Here is an 18,972-nt window from a genome sequence, read left to right as displayed (position 1 = left end):
TAATTAGCAAGAGTTACGACACACGAACATGTAAACATAATGCAACGGAGAATTTTAGTAGACCCAAGCGTAAATAAATATCATCGCTATCGTGTCGATCTGCGTATGCACAAACAAGAAAAGAAACAATTGTATTGCCGGATTTAGAACATCGTGCTAAATTTTGTTCTGCGTAAGATCAGAAGGTGAATCGTGCTGTGTTTACGTCGAGATCCTTCGAATTCTGGCTTTAAATTCACGGAAACCGTGTGTACATACTGTCGATTGTCTCGCGGTGATAAATCGGAATAAATCTCGATTTGTCTTACAATATCTACAATTCTCTACAACGTCGATACACAGTCGCGCTGCGAATTCATCTGTAAATTCTTCGCTCCCTATCCGCGGGAGTGCGCGAGAACAGCGTTCTCTGCTTCGTAAAAAAGGCAAAAAAAAAACAGGTCTTACAATACGATACATTAACTATACGTGTAAATTCGTATCTCAAGCGAGGTAACGATCCGCTGAGCCTATTCGCGTGCAACAGGAGGGCGCATATCAGTTTGAAACGGATGAAACGCACAAATCCTTTTTTATACTCCCAAAAACACATCACCTCTTGTCCCTGACGCGGTTATCAATGGATCGTTTTCGAGTAAAGAACTTGCGGTATATCGCGCGAGACACACCATGTTCTTCAGTCAGATATTACGAATATAATGCTTGTGATATATTAAAAATGTTTGTATAAAGACACGTTTTTTCTACTAATGATTACAATAATAAATATTTATTTATAACAAAACACGGCGCGCATTCTTGCACGCGCATTCTTGTCTATCGCACCTGTATTTGTGTGTATATGTGTGTATGTATGTGTATATGTGTCTCTGCGTGAGTATGTGTGCGTGTGTGGCGGAACACGATATATCCGTCCAACAGGAACCTATATAGTTAACGTCGACAAATAACGTGCTGGGCGTTAGGTCGCATCACGATCACTCCCCGAGTGTCGCGGGACAGATCCGCGACACGGCGAGGAATCATTAGCGGCCGGTCGCCATTTAATGACCTACGAGAGCGCGAGCTTAAATACGCGAGCTTCCCGGTAAAGCTTCCGGGAAGGCTCGTCCGAGCTCGTCCGTAATAAACATAGCATAGCTGGCGGTGTCACATGTTCACCTCCCAGAGCTTGAAATAATTGTCGATCACTTCAAGAAACCAGTCGCGCCTCTTGGGATCCTTGAAAGCGGGCGCCAACGTCCGCAGCTGCAGCTGCAGCAACGCTTCGTCCCCCAGCAGACCGTCCAGCTGCTTGAGCAGCGCCGTGTCGCCGTGCAGCTTCAGCAGGCTGGCGTAAGTGAAGATGTAGTACTGTACTCGAAGACGCTGCACGGCCCAAGCCTCCACGCTGCGGTTGCCGCTCGCCGATTGTATGGAGCCCATGTGCTCGGCGTACCACGGCGAGAAGTAATTGCTCAGCTCGAGAGTCGACAGCTCCGCCACGCCGCGCGTCTTCAGTCGTTCCTTTATCCGCGAGTACACCTGCGGAGTGTACACGAAAACCTGGAAGAAAGATACACGCGGGGAATCTTCCTGGAAGGTGGTATTGACATTCCTACGCTGAGAAAGCGCCATATTAGGTATTGTCAGGATATGCACATATTATTCCGATCGAGAAAAACGATTATATGTGATAAGCTCATGTGTAATTACATGTGAACTATATATTATTATACAGGATGTACCGGAAAGATGAGTACCCCGGATTAATTTGAAGGGACGATGTTTTTGGAAAAAAAATGTTAAGTAGAAGAGTTTTAGGCTTTGGAGATGGGCATCTAGTGGTGAATTTGAACTTGACCCAGGGATCAAACTTAGAGGTCAAATCGAGGTCAACTATAAATCCTAAGTGGAAATCCTCATTTTTATTATATTATCTTTTTCCACCAAACAATTTGAACAACTTTTGTCCGAAATATTTTTCTATTTGCCTAATATTTTTTAGATATTTAAAGAAAACTTAATAACTTTTTCGATATTTGGCTTATGATATCTCGGTAACTATTTGTCGAAAGAAAAAATAAGGGGGGAGGGTACTAAACTTTTTTACTCTATTTAGTCTCAAGAATATGCTGTTACAAAAATGCCGTGATTTTTCTTAATCTGAAGATTTTGCAATTTCTCAAGGTCATCAAGTTTATATTTGCACAACAGCATTTTTTGCAGTGTGCATAATGTATGACCACATATAGAGGCAAAATTTATATATAATCTTGTACAATTATTTTTAGTCGGAAATCGAAACACACAAATACATTTCAAGGTAATACGGGAAAATATTTTGCATATGATATATAAAGTTTTATATCATCAAGTTGACAGAATATCTTCGAAGAAACAATCAATTGTATCATAATATATAAAATCGTATCTCGATATAGAGTTGGGAAGTAACTCGTTATTTGTAACAAAGTTACAGTTACAGTTATCTTTGGTAACTATAACTTAACTCTGTTCCATTTTTTCCATCTATAACTGTAACTTAATTTAGTTACATTTGTTTGGTAACTAATTTAATAGTTACTTTATATATTTCAAACTGAAATTTCTGGCAGACTAGCACGAAACGCAATATGCGATGCTTGATATCCAATAAGCAATTATTCTAACTACATTTGGAAAACGCGCTATTGCATCATCTATTTTTATCGCTCATTAGACGTAAAACAAGGATAAAATGACGCAATAGCGCTGATAGTCTCTTCTCCGAACGCAACCTGTATTTCTTTCAAAAGAATTGTACGTTTATTAGACATTTCCGTCGCACGTCGCCAGTTCTTATTTGTTAATATAACCTGCATTGAGCGTGAAGTCCGCTGCGTGGTTTCAGTTATGTAAAAAATTCAAGCAATAGATAAAACATCTCAATCTTCGAAAAAGGATTGTAAGATGCTATGGCCAGCATATGCATAAATATTCGAGTTACAGTAAAAACTTGGAAACGAAAACAACTAGGCATTTCTCTGCCTAGTTGTGATTAATAGTCTTAAAGAATAAATATATGATTTGCTTATTTAAATTAATGAATCTAATTTATAAAAATTATATACAATATGAGGAATATAATAATCAACAAACCGTTTTTATATAAAATTGAAGGAATTTACACAATTACGAAGTTTAAGATAATAACACTATGTAAAAAAGTAACTGAAAAGTAACGACACATACTTTCTAAATAACTATAATTATAACATGTTATTTTTGAAGGTCAGTAATTTGTAACTGTGACCAGTTACTTTTTCAGTGGAAAAAACTGTAACTGTGAATATATATTTTTACAAAGTAACTTTCCCAACCTTGAGTACGACATATATTATTGCATAATAATTTATTATACAATAAATAAAATAAATAAAAAAAATGTTCTTTCGTGTTGAAGGAAACAGAATTTCCGTGTGTTGCGACTGAATTTCGTTCATAAAAAGAAAAACACACTTTTCCGTTTCCTTCGAGCTTCCAAAGCGCGTCCGGTTCGCTTGTCGTCACGTTAATTCGATTAATCGTTTTTCTCCATGAGTAATTCGCACAAATATCCGTCCCCTGCGTTTCATCACACGCTCATCGCAACACCCGCGCTGCAAGCCTGGAGATTTATCGCTGCTACTCGCGCGATTAATGAAGATCTGCGCGACTGGACCTCCGGATTGCGGCATCGCGAATTTCAAGCAGACACGCTTACGCAACGCTTCACTTTTACCGACATTGAAGCGATGACGCAAACTATTGGCGGAAAGTAGACGCGCGGTGTATAACGTGACGTTCCTTCGTGCAGCGTTCACGCGTGAGTAGAAATAAGGATGCTGCGAATTTCTTGGCTGTGCGGACGAGCGTGTGATGGGAACGAGACCCGCTTTGACTTCTCTCCGAGAAATAACTGAGGCTCCGCCGCGCCGCGCCGCGACTGTGCTCTTCCTATCGGCGAGCCGATTGCGACGGCGATCAACGGAGCGCATAATTAAGGAGAGTGCACCGGTGCAAAGAAGTGAAAATTTTATGCTGTGTTTTTGCCATGTCGTTGCGGTATCGGCCCGGTCGGATCAAGCCGCAGTCTTACGGGAAATACACGTGCACGGTGCGGCTTGCGCGATTCTTTTCTTCGCCTCAAACGAACATTTCCAGCCGTGGAAGTATTCACCGGCCGCGCTCCTTCCTCTCATCGGAGCGAACGAGTTACGTTCGCGCGTTCCGAGCGGCTTTAGATCTCTCAGAAAGGAAAAATGAATCACGTCAACACGAGCGCAAATCGATTGTAACGCCAAATGGCTACCAGGGTTGATAAAAAATATGTTTAAAATAAAAAACAAAACATTTTGTTTAAAACTATCCTATGTTTTGGATATGTTTTAAACAAGTCCAAAAATCATATTTTAGAAAACGATGATGAAAAACGTGTAATATTTAATATACATAGTATAATAACTATCTTTATATAGTAACTATCTTCATATAATAACTATTTTTTTTTAATAATTGTTTAATAATGTATATATTTGAGTGTAAAATGTGCAAGAATATGAAAAAATAGATATTTTATGAAAAGATCAATTTATGTCACCAATAGTTTTACATCCGAAATTTATATTAAACACTGAAAGAAAACGCGTTTATGTTGAAAACACGTTAAAAAAGAAGAAATATTTGAAGTTGTCAAATTTTTAGCATGTTTAAAACTTTTGTTTTAAAGAAAAGTTTACGATGTGCCAACCCTGGTAGCTACTAATACACGCTCGGAATCGTCGGAATAAATTGTGTGCGTAAACACGCATATCGCGGTTTCAATCGAGACAAAGCGGACGACGAGAGCGGTCGCTTCGAAATTCGACGCAAGCGGTTTCGGGAGAAGCGCTGACTTTCTTTTTGCGAAATAATCCGGACACTTGCGGTGACCGCGGGTCTTCGAGGGCCGTCAATGTCGAATAAGTTACCTAATAAATAGCAATTGCAAAACCGGAATAAATTTCATAGTTTTGAAATAATTGTTGTAAAATTGTTGTTATAACTTTTGCCGAGAGTTGACTCACTTCGTCTCCATTTTCGATCCGAATTGGCTAACATCTGTAGATCCTGAAGGACCAATGGAGATTTAATTTGCATGGAAACGAAAGTCCCGCTCACACACAGCACCTCCGAGTGACAGAAAACCAATTTAGCATTCGCAAGTTCTTGAGAGGATCTCTCGGCCAGAGACACGGGTTAATTAGGATCAATTACTAAACGTTTACATGATATGAGAAAGATTCACAAAGAAGGAAAATAGGTTCCACATCAATCATCGGAAAATGCCATTGCGAACCGGTTGCATTTCATTGATCGCCGGACGAAAAATGAAGAGTTCTCTGTATCGAATTGTTACCGGGGGTGAAAAATGGATATATTTCGATAATCCTAAACGAAAAAAAATCATGGGTTGATCCAGATTAACCAGCAACATCCACTTCGAGGCGCGATATTCACGGTTCAAAAGTATTGCTGTGTATTTGGTGGGATCAAGAATTGTGTACTATGAACTGTTGAGTCCGAGTGAAATTATCGCCGCTGATCGTTTTCGACAACAATTGTACAAACTGAAGCGAGCATTGAGCCAAAAATAATCACCAATTGCGAACAAACGACGCAATGAAAACAACGCGTAAAAATGATCCTTCTTCACGACAATGCTCGACCTCATGTTGCATTTTCAGTGAAGCAAACGCTATTAGAGCTGGAATGAGAAATCTTACCGCACTCCGCGTATTCTCCAGATATTGCTTCATCCGATTATCACTTGTCGCGATCGAAGCAACATGCTCTAGAGGATACATATTTTCATAACTTCGAACAAGTGCGAAATTTGGTTGAAAATTGGATCAACTCCAAAGAAGAATCTTTTTATCGTCGCGGAATCCATCTTTTGCCAGGAAAGTGGGGAAAAAATTGTAAAAAACGAAGAAAAATATTTTGATTAAGATATTCGTTCATTGTTCATTGTTTAAGTAAATCAGTCTTTGAAAAAATAAATCCTCTTCTTGGCGCGGCTGATTGCACGCGAATGATGCATCGGTAATTAAAGATCCACGTGGTTATCTGCAAAATGGTGCAGGACTTTTCCGTTCAGTTTAACTTAATCCACATGCGTACGACGGCAGAAATCTATGTCACAGCTTGTCCGCCGTATCTCTCGTGATGATTTGCAAATCTTTAACTTTTTATATTCGGAATGCCAGCACAGCTGGCATGAATATTTGTCCCGGCAACTCGGAATGCCAGCTGTGCTGGCATGAAAGAATTTAAAGACTGAGTATTTAAAACTAAATCACATTCTTAATAATATCAGGTCTCAGCGTATAAGATTAACGTTAAGTAGGATACTGACGGTCAAATAGAACCAAAATTCCGACCCGGGTTATCGCACTTGCCACGGCGAATGTTCATCAAACATCAACCGCCGCTTTTGCGCGAGTCAGTTTCAGTCTCGAATTTCCCGATGGCTCACCTGATAGAGCGAGTTCCCGGTGATGTACGAGGCGATGTAGTGCGAGCCGAAGTTCCTGATGAATCGCACGACGCTCGCGGTGTCGCCGAGCGTGATGTTCTCCGTTTGCTGCAGCACGGAGTCGTCGAGGATCAGCGTCTCGGCGGTGCCGGCGAGCCGTTGAATGTCGCGGAATCTCGCGACGCGCACCAAGACGTAACAGTGGTCGCCCGTGATGAAGGACGAGTTAATGCCGAGATGTTTGGCTATCGCAACCTTCGACCAGCTTGCGGTGAAGGCGTGCCACGGCCTCTCGAGTTTCTCGAAAGTGAAGTCGCGGAAGTACGCCTGTAGTAGCTGTCTGTACAAACGAATACACCACGTTACGTCCTGTCGCTAATCGCGACGTTCCTCTCGAGCCGAAGCTCGAGTTGACAAAACTCAAAATAACACAGCGGCCAAAATGGCCGGTATCCTGTGTACTTAGGTCTCCGCGGTGTGTGGGAAAACGTTTGATTCGGCTTCCGGTTTGCTGCCGCGTTCGTCGTGGAATTTCATCCAAACGGCCGGCGATTGTAATCTCTCGTAAAAATCGCTCGGATTTTTTCGAACTATACAAAGTGTCTGATGAGAACATGCTCTCAAATTTCTCGTACATGTGCGGGTCAGATCGAACTGCAGAGAAAATACCTCTACTGTTTTGCGAACAATCACGTGAAGTTTCGAGTTTTTGATCTTGAAGAAGATTGGCTGATTGCGCGCGATGATGCATCGATAATTAAAGATCCACGTGGTTATTTGCAAAATAACACGGAACTTTTCCGTTCAGTTTGACTTAATCCACAAGCATACGACGGTAGGAATCTGTGTCACAGCTCATCCGCCGTATCGCTCGTGATAATTCGCCAATCTTTAACCCTTTGTACTCGGAATGCCAGCACAGCTGGCATGGACATTCACTCCGGCAACTCGAAATGCCAGCTGTGCTGGCAGGAAATAATTTAAAGACAGAGCAATAAAACAAGAAAATGTATCACACTTAATAAACTGAAAGATGTAAAGTTTTATAAATTTTGTCAATAAATTCACGTGTAATTGATATAATTATCGAGTAGAAATACTCCTCGAGTGCGAAGGATTAATGAGAGTACCTCGAAATTTCGCAAAATGGTAGAGAGGAACTTTTCCCTCTGATTCAATAGACACACACGAGATATTTATATGTTATCATCAGACACTCCGTACAACGGCGCACGCTTGAACTGATACAACGAGGCGTTTCTCTATTTTCATTAAAACATCGCGAACGAGACCGAAATAAATAAACAAACACTCGTGCCGTTGCGCGACCTATCTTTTCCCAGAACTGTCGATAGTTTCAGCGTCTACGCGCACGGCGGCATGCACCATCTCCGTCGCGCGCGCGCGCGGGGCACGTGCCTGATGTTGTCGCAGAACTCCATGTGGAAGTCGCCGTCGAAGACGGCGGCGCCGGTCTTGCCCTGCTGACGTTGCTTGAGCGCCATCGGCGCGGGATTCTTGAAGACGTCGAGCGTGGGCTCGCGGAACACCCATGTCTCCGTGTCGTTCCGCGGCACCACTCGCATGCTGATGCTCAGGTAGCCATACCGGCTGAACACGTTCACGGCGCCGCCGAGCCGCGGCCGCTGCGACCTGCCGCTGCGGACCTGGCTGCCGATCAGCAGAACGAGCGTCAGCGCCAGGAGGAGGAGTCGCGTGCGTGAGCACATCTCTGGCCGGCTGGCTGGGTCAGTGATTTCTGAAACAGAACGTGAATAATGAGCGCAAGCTGCTGAGCGAGGCTCATTAAGCGAACGGCGAACCCGAGATACGCAACACCGTTGTCTGTCCTCCCTTCCTTTAGGAGGGATCCTTAATGAGACGGCTTGACCGTCAAGGCGACGCTCCGCCGAGCGTCTGCCGACACGCGGGAATCTCCATAAATCGAGAGCCGCCCTTCGGCAATCATCAGCCTCGCCTGGCCGATCAGCGAGTCGACAAATTGGAAGTCGACAAACCGCCGCTGGATTTCACTCGCTACTCGCTACTCGTGGAGCGACGCTCGCGTCCTGCGAGTCCTGCTACGCACTGGGGAGAGCTACGGATGCTCGCGGACGCCGACCGCACACGTGCGGCTCGCACGTCGTCGTCGTCGTCGTCGTCGTGGAGTTGCAGCGTGCTATCTCGTATTATGTAGGTCTAAGTGCGCGCCGTCACCGAGGTGTTTGCACGAGCGAGAAGGCCCGCGGCCTTCATCCCCACCTGCGTGCGGCGGACGAGCACCTTGGTCTACCTTGGTGCACCTCGTACCTGAACTCTCTCCCCCGGCCGGCCTCTAGCCGCTCGCGCAGCTGGATTCGATAATTCGCTTCTTCGTGGCGCGTATCAGCGCGATCAGGAAGGACGGCGAGTGCGGCCGCACGGGCTTCCTCCAGGCCGTCGCGCCGCGCCGCGCCGCGCCGCGCCGGCGAGAGTGGGCGACCGGTCGCCCCGCATCCGTTTCGCTCCGTCGCGTCTCGCTACGCAGGCGAACACCTTGCACGAACGGACAACGTAATGACGCGGACGATTGTCATGAATATATCCGCGCCACCTTGGCCCTCCGGCCGATCTCTCATTCGATTTACGCCTTCGAGCGGAAGAAACGAGCAGAGGAGGAAGACAGCTGCGGCTCGGCATTTATTAACGTATTGACGTAGCTCTTAATTAGAATTTGAATGAAGAGTCGGCGCGAGACGTTGAGAGTGCCACGAGCGTAAGGCGGAGGCATCTTGAGGAACGCAAAATCGACACTGATGAGCCCCGGAGGATGCGCCGGGGATGCGCGTTTCGAATGATCCTTGCAAGTGACTAGCGCTTGTCGCTCGCAGCCGCCTGCTGGGGAGGTCTGAGACAATTGCGCGGCCGTTCTTTATTAACCTTTACGTTCCCCTCGGGTCTGTATGACCCGAAAAGAAATTTAACTCTACATCACTTTTTTATATCTAATTGTAGTGCTCTGTGTTTCACGACTTTGTTTTCGTGTACGCTCCATTTGGCAAAAATTCCACGACGACAAAATCGTGCGATAGAAAGTACCTAATAATTATTAGACGTATGCAAAAGTTTTAGTTTTTTCTTCAACTCCCTAATGTAATTATTCTGAACTGAAATTTGTGTTTTTGTAATGTTGTTATTAGGCTTTCTGAAACGCCATTCATTATGATTCATCGGTGCATATAAAAATAACAGTTGATATAATAAACGACAAAAATCTTATATTCGACACTCGATATGAATTCCAGCAAAGAAACAATGCTGCTGAAGCATGTGAATCCATTTGTTCTGTTCTTGCGGAAAATTTTATGTCCAACACAATACACGCAAATATTGTTTTCGTTGTTTTGAAGACGATGACGCGAGTCAGGCCCGTGCAGAACAGTTCTAATCGGCAAAATGTCGTCGTATCCGGAAGGAACTAAGCAGCAACGCAGTCAGACATCCATGCCGGCAAAAAGATGCTTTCATGGCAATCAATTTAGTGATAAAAAAGGTGAAAATATAAGACAGAGTGCGAGTGCAGGAAAAGTAAATCTAGTACTAGCAGTGAGAATACTAATTGGAGTCCAATGCACTGTTACAAGATTATCGAATTTTGTACTATTTTTACTATACTTTCAAACTATCTTATTTGCCGTGAGTATAAATAAAATGCGGAATTTGAGCAAGCAAGAAATCGTGGTCTCAAACTTGTACTTGTATGCCGTTGCAGTCGCCGAGACAACAATTCAGGACCTTTGATCGACAATGGATTTGAATTAATGGATTAATCGCAGGATTGTATTTGTCATGCGACTTTTAAGCATCGGCAGAAAAAGAATAAATGTTTTCTGCAGTCTTATGTAAAACCTACGCCGAAAGCTATGATAGACACTGACTGGAAAGACAGGAGCGCCGCAGCTTGAGTAGCATCAGAGAGGCTCGGCTGACTCGAAAACAGCAACTGTTAGAGCAAAATTAATTGTACGAGGAAGAGGAAAGACTCTTATATGGCTCTGTAATTGCAGATTAGCAATAAGTAGCCGGAAGTTATTAAAAACTTTAACTTTTTGCTTCTCGAAACTTTAAATGCGTTTTTCTTGAAACAATTCTTCTGAAATTGGCCCGCACGATAACTCAAAAACCACTCAACCAATCACTCTGATTTTTTGCATATATTTAAATAAAAACATTTTCTTCCAGATGAACCTATAATTTTGACAAAATAATTAAATAAAATAATTTTGTTCTTTAAAGAAGGCAAAATTTTTTGTAAAATTGGAAATTTCTGTTTTAAAACCGTGCCTTTTTTTCATTCAAGTTTCCTCTTTATTTTTAAATTCACCGACAGCGCAAATTCATAAAGAGTTAGGAAAAATTTAGTTTTTTGGTTTCAGATAAATACAGCAGACGCCAGAGTGCGGGCCATTTAAAACCACTTTGGTACCAACAATTGCCTTTAAAATCCACTATATTGAAATTATTCTTTTATGCGAATAATTTTTTCCACTTGTTTAAAGTATCAATAAAATCTTCTGAAAGTTTCAAAAATATTTGCTTAATACTTTTATTCAAAAATATTATAAAAAATTCATAAAATACTGCCTTTTTCATCGAGTTACATGGACTACCCCTCTTAATATTTCAAAACATTTCTTTCACACGAGTAAGATCGAAGACGAGAAATAGTAACTCTGGTTGAGGAAAAACAATGTGCACAGAAGGACGTCAGGTGTGAAAAAAATAAATATGCCAATGGGTTAATGTCAGCCGGCACACGCGAGGCCGACTTTGAATTTGCGAAGGGTGGGGCGGAGATACGTCGTGAGACGGAAAAGACGCGACTCGTCGGAAGGTAAAGCGCCGCGTTTACAAACTTCCGGCAAATATCGATATTTATCGCACACGCTGCGTGAATACACAAACTCGGCAGCTTGATAGTAGCGCCCAGATAAAATATCGTCGAGCGAGGAACCGTTAGGACAACGAACGGCGCATTTCCTCTTGCGCTTCTCATGAGGGACGATTAATACCACGTCTCTTAATGTTTTCACTCGATTAAGCGTATCCGCCCGTATGCAATATAACGTATCAGATGCGCCATTGCGCGCGCACCCACACACACACATACACACGCACACACACCGCGTGGCCCCGTCAGCAGAATCAGCGTAAGTCCGAAGTGCAGTGCGAGTGAAAGCGAAATTAAACGTCTGCCACCACGAACAGGCACTTCTTCCTCGCGTCTTACACGGTCAAAGGCGAGGGGGAAGAGCGGAGAAGGAGAGAGATGGAAGGAAGATACACAGTAAACTGTTAAGACAAATACACGTGACACTCCCCCCGCCGGAGCCGTTGTTCGTTGTAGACGCGGGGTCGTCGTCGTACGCGGAAACGCCATAAACGACGACACGGCGCACCGTCGTCGACGACCGACCAAGCGGAAGAAGAGAATGATGTGGTTGAATGGAAGCGTAACTCGCTTTGGGAATCCCATCAAGGGTGGCCGAGAGTGGTCGAGACGGAACTTTTGCTTTGCCCGCGGGCTTTATTACGCCGACGCGCGCGCGCGCTGTAGTAATGAAGTTTTCCGTCGTTCAATCGAACAGATGAAATTACTCGCGTCTGCCCGCGCGGCAAAGGAAGCCGACCCGATGGATTAGATTTCGACCGGGAACAACGAAATCAGCCCGGCCATCCTTTCTGTTATCAAACAACGGAAGCCTCTGCCTCTGATGAACTCGGAGGCTCACCCGCGGTGATGATACCGGCGGTTTAGCCGCCGCGATGTCAAGTGCTTTCCATTTGGTGACATACAATACGCAGACAGCACCCGCCTCTGTCTTTATCGCTCAACGAATATGTGACAAAGACAGAGCGCGCGACACACCCAAAAAAAGTATTCTATTTGTAAAGTGATTTTTCCCATAGTCTCATATTCTAAGCGAAGCCTTTTACAGAAAAAGGAGAGATTCCTCTTTCGATAAAGCAATTAAAGTGAGTCATTCATCTAAAATTTATTAGATATTAGATATTCTAACTGTTTTCCTCTTCTTTCAAGAGGATTTCCTTTTGTGTCAATTAATTTTCCTCTTATATGAAGAGGAATATAAAGAGGAATGTCGATTTCTTTTGTTCAGTTATGGTCTACCTTGATCTGAACGAAAAAATAATCATATATTCATGGATCAGAATATTTGGAACGCTTTTTAAGAAAGATGTGTGTTGCTGTAACATATTTAACATATAACAAAGATAACTTACCCATATTTGGTCAAATATAGTTTATAATTTATTGCAAGAAGTTGAATAATATATTTTCTTTAACTATGTTTCGTACAATTGGTTATGATGAACATTTTAGTAGCTATAAAGTCCACAACAAAACTGGTTGGAAATTTTTTTGTTATGATGATCTTATTTCATTCCTGTCTATATTTATTGTAGAACTGAAGTCAGAAGTACATCTATATATATATATGTATTATTTTCCGCTATATACATTATAATAATTTTTTCAAATTAACTAGTATAACCAGTAAGAATAAAGTACAGTAAAAATAAATAATATTTATCTTACAGAAAGATTAAATAATCTGTATATAAGAGGAAATTTATATTAAAATCAATTATATTTGAATTATATATTAAGTGGTAAACTTAATTCCTGCCGCTCGCTACTAGAGGGTGCCAGCTCCAACGCTGGCGAGTTTCGACAGTGAAGTCGCATGTTTGTTGTAGTTTAGACATTGCTGAAAGTGATCCTCACAGGTTAGATTTCTCAACACCAAAGAGATTTTCCAATCGATTGAAAATGAACCGCGAGCTGTTTTTCCGACATGTGCTTCTTCACAACTTCGACTTCAAGAAAATCGCAGCTGAAATTCATCGCTTATTATCTGAAGTGTATGATGATGAAATTTTATCGGAAAGAACATGTAGAGTTTGGTTCGAACGCTTTCGAAATAGAAATTTTGACGTAAGAGACAAGAACGTCCCGGACAGCCGAAAAAATTTGAAGATGTTGAGCTACAAAAACTACTCGATGAGAATCCAGCTCAAATGCTTTTAAAGTCGTCGAAAGTGTTAAATGTTACTCCAATAGCCGTCTCAAAACGCTTACATGCCATGGGAAAAATTCATAAGGAAGAGATATGGCTACCACATGAGTTGTCAGAAAATGCCATTTTAAATCGTTTGTCTACCGCGACTTCTTTGCTTGCCAGGCAAAGAAAAAAGGATTTGTTGTAGCGTATCGTGACCGGCGATGAGAAATGGATTTATTTTGATAATCCCAAGCGGAGGAAATCATGGATGGACCTTGGCCAACCATCCACTTCAACACCGAAGAGGAATATTCACGGGCATAAGACCTTGCTCTGCATTTGGGATTAGGAGGGTATGCTGCATTACGAGCTCTTGCATCCAAATGAAACCGTTACAGCTGATCGCTAACAACAGCAATTATGCCGATTGAGTGACGAGTTGATGCGAAAAAGACCATCCGTAGCCAAGAATCGACGCAAAGTCATTCTTTTGCATGATAACGCTTGACCGCATGTTGCGAAAAGCGTGAAGCTGAGCACTTCTAGAGCTTGAATGAAGGAAGTCTTCCTGCATCTAACGAACTTTCCAGACTTGGTACCGTCGGATTACCATCTCTTCCAGTCGATGCAACACGCACTTATGGACACACACTTCTCCAGTTACGAAGTAGTCCAAAAATGGTGGGTGGATGAACGGATCGCCTCGACAGACACCGCGTTCTATCGTCGTGAGATTGCTCTGAGTTGCTAAAGAGATGGGAAAAAGTAGTAGAAAATAAAGGAAATTACTTTGATTAAGGTTCATTCATCTTCTTTTCGAGACAAATCAATTTCGGAGACGAAAAAACGGCAGGAATTAAGTTTACCACCTAATAATGATTTTTTTAAATTAACCAGCATAACCAGTAGAAATAAAGTACAGTAAGAATAAATAATATTTCTCTTAAAAAAAGATTAAACAATCTGTGTATAAGAGGAAATTTATATTAAAATCAATAAGATTTGCATTATACATGTGACATATAATCCCTGTAAGTTTAAGAATAATGTGTTTACAATATTTTCCTCTTACAAATAACACTACCCAACTGTCACTCACCGATTCCAATGAAATTTGGCATGCATGTAGAACATTGAAAAATATTGGACACGTATTTTTTTATATCGGCTGACAACTTATTTTAAGGGAAATCACTCCTTGATCCCTGAACATGAAAGCACCATTTCAACCCTTTGTACATATTACATGTGATTTCTGTCAAACTTGTCTTCCATTGAACTAGTCAGTAAGGGGTTTTTAGAGTCGCTGATTACGAATCTGGAGATAAAATTGCAAAATTCAAGCGAACCCAATATGGCGGACCGAAATTGTAAAACGATGGCTGATTCGAACCACATTTTGGTATTTGGAGATTTTTGGGACCTCTAATTACGATTAATTAATCTGAAGTTGGAAGTCAAAATATTCGTTTGTCGCACTTTATTATTATTATTATTATTGTAATGTGTTTTACTTGTAAGATTGTAATTTTTAAGAAGGTTCATTATAAACTTTCAAAGATATTAATTATATAAATTTTTTGGACGTTAAGATTAACGTTTTGAACATTAACAGATTTTTTGCTATTCAAATCCAGAATTTAAGTAAATAATATGAATGAATATGAATAAATATATAAATAAATAGAATATAAATAAATGAATAAATATAAGGCATAAGAGATCAAGATATCTACATCTATCTGATATCTATCTATATCTACATCTTATCAAGATATGTCAGAATATCATTACATATTCCGCTCGGATACTGACGGATAATAATCTTTTGGAAGACCAACTTCCTAATCTGAAAAGAACTGACGCGACAGGTCAATTTTGAATACCGATTCATTGTTAAATTCAGTAAATGTAATTGCCTGAGGCAATATCCTCCTTCACTGGTACAATTTCGATCTGTCATATTGCGTCATATTCCGCTATCTCGAATTTTGTAATTTTATCTCCAGATTCGTAATTAGAGGCCCCAAAAACCTCCAGATATCAAAGTTGGTTTGAATCAGCCGTCTTTTCAAAATTTCTGCCATATCCGCCGGTCCGCCATATTGGGCCCACCATCTTGAATTTTGTAATTTTATCTCCAGATTCGTAATCAGCGACCTTAAAAACCCCTTACTGATTAGTTCAATGGAAAACAAGTTTGACGGAAATCACATGTAATATGTACGAAGGGTTGAAATAGTGCTTTCATATTCAGGGATCAAGGGGTGATCTCCACCCTTAAAATGCGTTGTCAGCCAATATAAAAAAACACGTGTTCAATATTTTTCAATGTTCTACGTGCATGCCAAATTTCATTGGAATCGGTGAGTGACAGTTGGATAGTGTTATTTGTTAGAGGAATCCTCTTGAGGATTTCATATATAAGAATAAAATCCTCTAAAATTTAGATAATTCCACTTGTTCTGAAATTACTTTCTTTTTGGGGTGCAGAGCTTGCTGCCTCGACCGAGCGGAGAAGAAGCGTCTTCGCTCAGCGACGCGTCGTCACGCGCGTTCTCATCGTTTCTTCGTAAATATGACGCCGCGATTCAGCGGCGATTTATGCTCGCGATGAGAATCACTCGACCTTTCCCGGCGACTATTAATTTATAGATACTCATCTGCGAATAATGCATTCGTAACGGACCATGAAACCGTCCAATGCTAGATATAATAGCCGATCGCGATAGAAATTAATTTAACGTTTAATGAAGCTTCGCGGCGGCGCATAATAATCAATCGACCATCGGTAATAATTAATGGAGAACAAAAAGTTAAATGACATTTATCGTGCACGTTTACACGATAACGGACGGCTGGCCGCGATCGCGTGCGAACGCGCGTTGCATCGACGTTTAACTGACATAACAAGCGCGCGATAGCCTCCCCTCCCCCACCCCCCCTCCGCCGTCGACCGAACCACGTCGTTTTTATCTTCCGCACGACGCGTGCACGCCCCAATTCGTCTTTCCCGTTGTGTCGCGATCGCAATCCTCTCACACAATGTCCCGCGAACGGGGGAGGGCGGGGACAGGGCGGTGGATCGATCCGAATTAATCCCCGTGGCGATATCCGCGGCACGGACGTGTCCCCGGCGAGGCGTTTCTCGCCTCCTCGATCATCGGGCACTCCGGTAAACTTTGACATTCCTCGCACGCGCTCGTGCCTCGCTCGCGCTTGGCCTTACCGATGGCCTTTGCGGCCTGCAAGAATATCACGCGCCGCGAGAGAATATCGACGCGTCGAGGCTTCATAATTACACACGGCCGGAGAGGGAGAAAGAATTCTTCCCCGACGCGATCGCGACATTCGATGAGAAAATCGCTTTCTTCAGTTGAACTCATGTTCTCCTCCCCTGTCGCCACTCAACCCCGTCGACCCTCTCGCGCGGCGGCGAGAATGCGTTGCGTTGCGAGTGCAGAGAGAGAGAGAGAGAGAGAGAGAGAAAGAGAGAGGTAGTCATCAATACGTTCCCGCTCGAAATAGAATAGAGCGTTTCGGAGCGCGGCGGACGCGTGCATAATGTGCGGCCTAATGGCGCTCGATTTATCACCGCCGGGGCTTAATAGGCCAGCGCGCGATTTTTCCGTCAGCCGCATTCTTTGTGACTAAACGTCTCTGGGTCAACCCCGCGCGCGCGAGCGAAGCTGAGTCACACGCGGCGAGGGCGAGTTATTTAGCACGTGCGCGCTTTTCAGCGCGCCGCTATCAGCCGCCGATGCGGCGCGGGCGGGCTCGCTATTATCGCCGCTCGCTCCGCGTGCGGTTTCCGCAGCGATAGGCGGTTCGCAACATGTCGTCGCGCTCGCGAGCGGGTCCTCAGCCCTTTTACTGTCGTCCCGACGCGCGAATCCGTGGCGACTGTCGCGTAATAGCGCGGCCGTTTATCTGAGAAGGAAGATCGCCCCATATACCGAGATTCGAAGTTACCAGCCGCGAATGAAAGTGAGCATACATATTCATGAGATTACGACAAAAGCGTCGAGACGGGGAACGCCCGGGATCTCTCGATTGTTCCGCGCGCTGCTATCGTTTTGCCCGTCGATGGTTGCACCAAAGACATCGCTCTTTCGAAAGCGGTGGAAACGTATGTTCTTTCTCTTTCCTCTCCTCTTTCTGTCTTTGAAGTGGAGTATTCTTTAACGCTTGATATTAGGTGTACAAATGAATAAAATCCAAATTTTTCAGCCAAATTCAAAGTTTATTTTAAGAGAAAATAAAACAAATTTGTTAATCGAAATATTCATCGTTGTTTCCTATAACTTTAAGCCATCTTTCAGGCGGCTGATGAATTTCATGTCGGAAAAATGTTGTGTCTTTGGGCACGATAAAGTCGTCAAGTCATTTCCGGATCTCATCCACTGATTTGAAGTGCATATCGGACAAGGCATGTTGCATCTACCAGAACAAGTGGTAATCGATAGGAACGATGTCTGCCGAATGCTGCAAGACGTCCCAGCCAAGACTCATTATGATGTCTTTTGTCGTAGAAGCAATGTGTGACCTTATCACGCAACAATTTCACAGGACGTGCTCCTTTGCCACTATACGGGCGTTTTCGTTCTAATTCTTCACTCAAACGGATTAATTGCTAACGAATCGCGGTAATTGTTTCATTCGGTTTTAATAGCTCATAATAAATCACGCCCTTCATATCTCACCAAATGCAGAGCAGAATCTTCTTGCCGAAGTGTTTTGGCTTTGTGACCGATGTTGATGGTTCGCCAGGATTTACCTGTGACTTTCTGCGTCTCCTATTGTCATAGAATATCCACTTCTCATCGCCCGTAACAATTTTCCACAAAAAAACTTTCTATCCTGTTTATTGAGAAGAGAAAGACACACTGCCACCCGTTGATTTTTGTTGGCTTCAATGAGTTCATGCAGAACCCACTTTCCTTCTTTCTAAATCTTCCTCATCTCGTGTAAGTGTTTGGAAATAGTTTGTTGCGTTACTTCTAACTGCTCTGCAGGCTCTTTTGCGTTTGTGCTGAATTCTCAGCGAGCAATTGCTCCAAATCATCGTTGCCGCACTTCCGTGGGCCTCCAGGACGTTCTTTGTCACTCCGACTGAAATCACTGCTTTTAAACCATCCAAACCGAAATGCACACACATTGTACGATACAACACTTTCGCCGAGGAAAGAACAAATCAATTCGCACGCTCTTGCAGCATTTTTTCCTTGTCGGAATTCGTAAAGAATGCAGTGTCGGATATGCACCTTAGCTATTGCCATTTTTGACTGTATTAAACTGAATAATTTTTGTGCCTTTATGTGTTGAGCCTTCCGCCATACTAAATATAATTTTATATGTCAACACTACATAAACTACGGAAAGAACGGGGAA

The 18,972-nt window shown here is 42.8% G+C and overlaps 1 protein-coding gene across 2 annotated transcripts in view; it reads right to left on the bottom strand.

Moving 5' to 3' along the window:
* Window positions 1–307: 307 nt before the first annotated feature.
* Window positions 308–18,972, bottom strand: part of tsl (membrane-attack complex domain containing protein torso-like) — a 43,077-nt gene continuing 24,412 nt past the window's right edge. For both annotated transcript variants that reach the window (XM_011136755.3, XM_011136756.3), the window contains exons 2-4: window positions 7,937–8,276; window positions 6,518–6,857; window positions 308–1,545 (exon numbers count right to left, since the gene is read on the bottom strand). In XM_011136755.3, coding sequence (XP_011135057.1) covers window positions 1,150–1,545; window positions 6,518–6,857; window positions 7,937–8,247 — 1,047 coding nt within the window. In that variant the 5' untranslated portion in view covers window positions 8,248–8,276 and the 3' untranslated portion in view covers window positions 308–1,149. The remainder of the gene's footprint in view (window positions 1,546–6,517; window positions 6,858–7,936; window positions 8,277–18,972) is intronic.

This window comes from Harpegnathos saltator, unplaced genomic scaffold (genome assembly GCF_003227715.2).
Source record: "Harpegnathos saltator strain DR-91 unplaced genomic scaffold, Hsal_v8.6 scaffold839, whole genome shotgun sequence".
Classification (NCBI taxonomy): domain Eukaryota; kingdom Metazoa; phylum Arthropoda; class Insecta; order Hymenoptera; family Formicidae; genus Harpegnathos; species Harpegnathos saltator.
Note: the sequence above shows the minus strand (reverse complement) of the source record. Positions and strands in the feature narration are given on the sequence as shown.